The 7,127-nt window shown below is 37.5% G+C and overlaps 1 protein-coding gene across 1 annotated transcript; it reads right to left on the bottom strand.

The window, feature by feature from the left end:
• Positions 1 to 1,051: 1,051 nt before the first annotated feature.
• Positions 1,052 to 7,127, bottom strand: LOC147853623 (uncharacterized). The gene is made up of 4 exons (XM_087332611.1): positions 6,061 to 7,127; positions 5,260 to 5,456; positions 1,711 to 1,833; positions 1,052 to 1,634 (listed from the first exon to the last, which is right to left on the bottom strand). The coding sequence occupies exons 1-4, from the start codon at positions 7,049 to 7,051 to the stop codon at positions 1,224 to 1,226; spliced, it is 1,722 nt and encodes a 573-aa protein (XP_087188737.1). The 5' UTR covers positions 7,052 to 7,127; the 3' UTR covers positions 1,052 to 1,223.

Here is a 7,127-nt window from a genome sequence, read left to right as displayed (position 1 = left end):
TAGTGAAGTCAATAATTCATATACAAATTTGTAGGATCATATCTAATGCAAAAACTAGAGTAACAAGAAGATGAGAGATTGTGAATAGGAGAAGAAAAATCTACAAAATTCTATATATTAGGCTTTGCTCATTATGAGTTTTAACAAGTGATGTTTTGCACTTTCCAATGAGGTATCCACTCCTTTTCCATACATTGGCCTAATTAGCCCACCTTCCCAAGACAAGATTCACATGCACATCCTATTTGGGACAAACCCAAAAGTTTCGAACGATTCTACCTATCCAAATATTAACAAATGCACTAGAAGCTTTAAACATGAGCATAGTTCTTGAACATATTCTAAACATTAAATGTTTGGGTTCATAATACCATATGGTAGGTCCTTTTGACACGAAACCTTATGAGCTTACTATCATTTAAATGATCATACACTTCATGATAAGATAAATAGTTTATAACTAGACACATCAAAGCAACAAGAGTTGCAACAAGAAAATAACCGAAGTAAATCTTCGCAGAGATTTTACTATGACCTTAAGACAAACTTTTAGATCATGTTTTCAGCACTAGTTTGTAGGCTAAATGACCAATATATTTCAATGCATGGAACTTTGTTGTCCCTTTTGGAATGTCAAATGGAAACAACATATCAACAAGCAATATTAATCTAAAGTAGTAATTAGACTCCCTTTTAGTGAGTTTGTAGAACTAGCATATGCCCTTTTATCTTTGGATGCTATGGAAAATAAATGATTCTTTAACATTCATAGCAGTTCATTGAAGCCTGAAGGAATAATCAAGACTGTTTCCATGGCCTTGAGACAAACTCAATCGCTTTTTTTACACTTTCCGTTTTTCGAACTTCCACCAATATCAGACACAATAACTAGTGTGTGCTATTTTACCTCTGGATGCTATCCTTTCTAATAAGCAACCAACCAGAAAAAAGTGATGTTTCTTTCACCCGAAAACCCTGGGTCGTTTGAATGCAAGCCTTCTGGTGGTAAACATGCTTTTGACATTACATGACAATAAATGATATAATCAACTTAAACTTGGAACCAACCTGCCTTTTTAGATGAAGGATATCTTTATATACATCATAAAAATACATTCAATGTGGAAACTAGTTAGAACAGTCATGAAACACTGAAGACTGCTCCAAAACTTTCATTTCATTATCAGACTAACTTTCACGGAGGGTGTATGTAATCTACAATATTACGATGGGGGGTGTTTATTTTCATAACCATTATACAGTGAACTACCATCCCTTCCACCATGACCCCCTCTTCCATAATAGTTTCTGGGATGATATCCTCCTAGATCGTGATATTGTCGATCTCCACCCTGAATTCTATACCCATCATGTCCACTCTCATTTCCATACCCACCATGCCGATACCCTCTCCCTCTTCCTCTCCCACTTGCCCCATAGTTGTAACCTCTTCCATCACCTTTGGAAACTTGGTAACCTTTTGGACCAACACTTACATTGGGAACGTGTTCATCAGGCTGTTGGCTTTCCGACTTTTGTGATTCCTCTTGCTGTAGAACATTGTCCTCAGAGTTTGTAACTTCCTCCTGCCTTACTGTTTCAGGTAAAGGATAACTTCCAGTACTTGTTACATCCTAGTGGTAGACAAAAGAAAACTTAAGAGATGTTCAATTATGTATATTGATGTGCTCATAGAGCATCTAGCCATACCTGTAGTACTTGACCTCCCTCATTTGCAGTTCCAGATGTTTCTAAAGTATTTGGCATAGGCTGAGCGCTATAGAGATTTTCATTATGGTAAAGCAACTGTTGATCTGGTCCAACATCTTGTTGCTACGCCCAAAGAACACATTACAGTTGTGTTCTGATAAGCCATTTGATCATATGTTAAACATCTCAATCATACTTGTGATAACATGCTAGCGAGGGCACTGAATAATCTAGAAAGAATAACCTCTAGCATTCAACAGAGGACAGACACATAATGCTCTTCTCAACAATTTTGGGGCATATGATTCTATAGACCTTCAGTATACTCTCTATGAGTCGAAAATCTGCATATCTAACATATATCGGCCCTACAAAAACCTTGAGGCTGCCTTGCATCCCTATAAATATCCCAAGTTTTTTATTTAACAGAGCCACTTGTTTGCATGTATGATTGTACACAGTACTCTTAACAAAATATCAGCATTTATCATAATTACTTTTTTTGTAGTACTTGAACGCTCAGTACAGCTAATGAAGAACAAAAGAAGTTACATTAATGTCTTTTAAGAGGCCAAGATAGCATATGAGACCAAGTGAGACTACATCTTAAAATGTTGTCCTATCTTTGAGAACAAACCAAAATAAATAAATAAAACTCAATGTAAGGTACAAAGAGTCTTGTTAGCTAAGCACTTAAGCTTCTGGGCTTAGATAGACTGAAGCTTCTGCCTGATTGAAGATGGGTGACAGGTGATAATGGCCTTTACCTATTGATGACAAGGGTGATGGTGGCATGTTTCAGATGGTTAGGGCCAACGTGCACGACAATTTGATATTGCCTAAAACCTCTTTTGAGTGTCATGGTCAAGAACCCATTTGTCTCATCCAAGAAGTTCAGGACCATGTACACAGCATTCTAGAACTGAAAGCACATCACTGACATGTTTACAAACTTCCTTTCGCATGCATTTTGCATTCAGGACAGGAGTTCAGAACTCCATTGTTGATTCCAACCTTAATTGTTGGGCTAGTAAGGAATAGTCTTATACTGGGGGACAGCAAAATCGTTCTGAATGCATGTTTCTAATGCTATTATTTAAACTTCCAGTGAGGTACATAGCTAATTCAAGTCTGCTAGCATCCCCTCTATTAGAGCTTTCTAGTTGGGAGAATACTTCCTTCCCGTTCAAGTAGATCAAGGGTCAGTTCAACTGCCAGCTAAATGATCTAGTACTGTAGATGGTGCTCTCTTCACCCTATGCAGCAAAAAACAAAATTACAAAATGTGTCTATTATGAAAGCATATGGAGCCATTATTTGCATAAAAACTGTTACTTCATATTAGAATTCCAGAGAGAGCTCCAATTGGTACCATGAGAGAAAAGGCAAACAATTCAGCCACATCAGCTACTCAATGGAGGCAATCATATTCTTTGCTCTTGGGTTCCTCAATATCCTCAGTATCATGACTGGATTGGAAACAATGGAGCCACCAGCCATAACAATCGGCAACGGTTCAGTTTGAACCGAACTGAACCGCAAAACCAAGGCTTAACGGCTTAACCATTTAAATGGTTCAGTTCAGATTCAAGTTTTTTAAACCGTTCGGTTCAGTTCGGTTTGGAGGTGAACGGTTTGGTTCGGTTTTAATGGTTTGAAACCACAGTTTAAACGGTTTGATAGTTTTTAAATATTTTTTTAATATATTTTATAAACAACCTTTTCAGTTTTAAGCCTAATTCTCACATTTTAGGAAAAATCTTTAAAATTTTGAAAAATTAAAACGTTAAACAATTAAAAATTTTAAATTTTAAATTTTGAATTTTGACCTAAGTTGAAAACCGAAACCGAACCACAAAACCATGGTTTTTCAAAAAATTTAAATGGTTCGGTTTTGACACTCTCGAACCGTTGCCGATTGTTAACCACCCATGCATGTGTTGTTCACCTCACACTTTACAGGGACAAGAGCATCACTCTAGGGGACTCCCATCAAAATCTTGTGGAGGTCACAATGCAGTCTTTGATTCTTCTGGTCATGCCAAATTCAATTCAGTCGAGGCTCCCTATACTCCTGATTTAACAGTAAGCCTGCTGTCTGTCACAGCTCTAAACAGACTAGTTGCTCAGGCTGTCTTTGAGAGTGGCAAGCTCACCATTTCCAATATAGCACCCAATAAACCTTTGGCACAAGGAAATCATTAAAAATCTCTCTTCAAATCTGCTCATTGACTTTATTTTGGTAACACTTATTCTTCTTTATGCCATGCTCGCATTGGTCATTTGAGCTATGGTGTATTGCAGCATGCATCCAAAGATTCCATCATATATGATGTGCCCCAAGAACTGAGTCCAACTTCAAAACTACCATCTTCCTTTCTTATGGTAATGCTTCTTCTTTAGCACATTCTCAGTTTGATCACTTAAGATATGGTGCATTACAGCAAACAACCAAAGACTCCATCATATATGGCATGTCCCAAGAGGTGAGTCCAGCTCTTAATATAGGAATGTAACACCTCCCATTGAGTTTGCAAAACTCGTTCTCTTGTTCAAGATAACCTATACAGACATTTTTCCATCCATCCTTCAGTGGGTCATTATACACGATAGTCATTGTGGATACCTACAGAGGCTAAACGTGGAAAATGAAGATTGGAAAATGAAAGTGCAAACTAAGAAGAATCTCAAAGTGATCAACTTTCACAGGGAGAGGGGGAGATACATCAACAGTTTTAGAACATTATGCAAAATATTCTGCCCTGCTATTAAAACTATATTGAGCCTTGTGCATAATTGAAAGCAAGTATTTTTGCAATCTATTGCCAATGATCTTAGCAAAAATCCCCCATTGACTACATGATTTGGGAGAAGAAGCCCTAATTAACGAAGAAAGAGAGAATAGTGAGAAACCCAAAGGATCCCCTTGCTACAAGACAGCCTAGAAATGTGGATCTGACAAACCATCCAACCATATCCAATATCTAGTGACTGCCATGTGCTCAGACTAGCATCCAAGGAAAAAGCATAGCAACTCCAAGATTATATATCCTTATCCATACCAGCTGGATTCATCCACTTGCAGTGACCCCTAAACCTCACCAAGGTACCCATGACACTCGAAAATCATGATAAAAGAGATACAAGACCAGCCATGAGTCATGCCTGCTTAATTGGCATCTTCCAGGTCCCATAGGCCATACCTGCTTAATTGGCCTCTTAACGCCACCACTAAATCATCACCACCGCCATGACACATATAAGTATGCATGTTCTTCCAAGAACTAATTCTTGTGTAATTCTAGTTGATAAGAATTCCACAATCTTTGATTTAAAATAAAAAAACTGGAAAGTGCAGATTAAGAAAATAAAAAATTATATTCATTACTTTGATCTTGATAGCTTTTAATCATCAGCACATATTTGGCAAATATCCCCTCATAAGTTACAAGTTATCAACATTGTACATGACATGGATTTATGCCCCCTCTAACACTTACATTCAAGCACACATAAGTAATACAATCATGGAGTTGCTTCTTTGGATACCTGTTGATAGAACGATGGCATGGCATCTTTCAATTCCATAACACCATCGTTACTCGATGCTTCATGGATAAAAATCCTTGATCCATACTGCATTGCAGCAGTAGCCGCCGTCTGTTGGCTCACTATCTGCAATTCTGGAGTCATGGTATAATATTCTGATGACAAAATTCTGTTCAGTCTTTCCTTCAAATGGGAATCTGTGATTTATACCGATATTGAGGAAACCAATTGTTACTTAAAAATCCATTTCAATCATATAGCAAACTGTACAAGAGATGATACATTCCACGAAATGAAAGACTTTAGCATAATTTTTTCTTTGATCCTCTAGTTTAGAAATTCAAAATGACACCTCCAACGGTACACAAAATTTATACCCAGGCACAGGAACTATCCATGTACAGTTTTCTTCCACCATGGATGGGATCAAACATTATATTACTTATATCCTAAAACATTAAATAAAATCAGCAGATATGTAATACATGCAAATGTTATTTATATCCTTCAAACCTATCAATCTCCTGAATCTTCAGTAAATTAAAAACCTGTAATATCACCTACATATACATCCATTGTTCAGAAGGATTCACAAGTCTCAGCTCCTTCCAAAAACCAGATGATTAAGCACAGGTGTTGAGCATAGATGCTCATGCTTAAATTGTGAACTACATGCTACGCCAACACTCTTACATCAACAGAATCTATCAAAAGGATACGTGAAGATAAAACTGCGAGTTACACTCAGCATACATGCTATGGAAAAAATTCTTACATAAAAAGAAGGCATCAAAAGGATACACGAAAGGTCAAGACCATCTTGTATTAAGGAATCTGAAGAGTTTAGCCAAAGTTTAGCATGACTAATACATTGTTGGAGAGCATCCTTGTGTGATAACATTGCATTTGGTGGCCTCGAAGTGATCATCAAACCAAAGAATGAGAGGTCATCCAAATCTGCCTCTGTTAGAGGGCTGAGTGTATCTTCTGTTACAAAATCATATGAAAGGCAAGAGCTCCTCTCATGTATCTTTGTCCAGAATAGACGAGATTTTTCAGCTTGTGATCGCACATCAAATAACTGTGCGAAATAGATACATGTTAAGATCTCTGATACAAATCTTTCTATGGTATCGTTCATCTGATCCATTTGCCCATCAAGAGAATAACCAAATTTGTTTTTCTCATGCTTAGCAGTTAATGAATCCGTTGTCCTTATTTTATCTTTCATTTCGAAGACAAAACTTGCTTTTTCTTGTTGCTTCTCTTCAACTTCTTTGTCTTCCATGAAAAAAACATCTTCTTTTAATTCTCCTCCCTCTTCTTCTTCTTCAAATTTTCTTGCTGTATCTTTCTGCTCCATGAAAACACAAACGTTTACTTCTTCTTCTTCTTTTATTTCTTCTTCTTCTTCTTCTTCTTCTTCTTCTTCTTTTTGATTCTCTTCTTTTTCATCTTCTATTTTTGTATGCATATTCATATAAGCCATGAGTTCCTGCTCTTTTTCTGCTAATTCTTCCTTTACAGCCATAGCCAAAGGTTGGCGAAGCTTTTCATATTCATCTATGAGCACAGACACAGAGATCTTCGACTTCAATACCTCTTCTTGTTCTTTATTGATAGACTTACCCTGGGATTTGCTCTCTTCGATCTGAAGGATCTTGTTGTATTTCTTCTTCAAGGCGCGGAGGCGCTTGCTCATGAGGTTGAGGACGGGGCCGTCCTTGAAAGGAGGAGGGGAATAACAGGAGCCTTCCGTGTGTGCGATGACGCCGTGGTTCTGAGCATCCATGGAAAGCTTGAGACGGCGTGAAGCGGGCGACAGAGACGACGCAGGAAAATCGACGGAAAAGTCGAGAGAAACTAAA

Source organism: Azolla caroliniana, unplaced genomic scaffold (assembly GCF_043228905.1).
Source record: "Azolla caroliniana isolate FFs.n. ecotype wild unplaced genomic scaffold, voAzoCaro1.0.p SCAF_16, whole genome shotgun sequence".
NCBI classification, from domain to species: Eukaryota; Viridiplantae; Streptophyta; class Polypodiopsida; order Salviniales; family Salviniaceae; genus Azolla; species Azolla caroliniana.
Note: the sequence above shows the minus strand (reverse complement) of the source record. Positions and strands in the feature narration are given on the sequence as shown.

Excerpts from the sequence above, each read along its gene's own strand:
- LOC147853623 (XM_087332611.1), bottom strand. The coding sequence starts at position 7,051 with ATGGATGCTCAGAACCACGGCGTCATCGCACACACGGAAGGCTCCTGT. Across the intron at positions 1,834-5,259 it reads TGCCATCGTTCTATCAACAG|CAACAAGATGTTGGACCAGA; the intron begins GTATCCAAAGAA and ends CTTTGGGCGTAG. Across the intron at positions 1,635-1,710 it reads AGGGAGGTCAAGTACTACAG|GATGTAACAAGTACTGGAAG; the intron begins GTATGGCTAGAT and ends GTCTACCACTAG.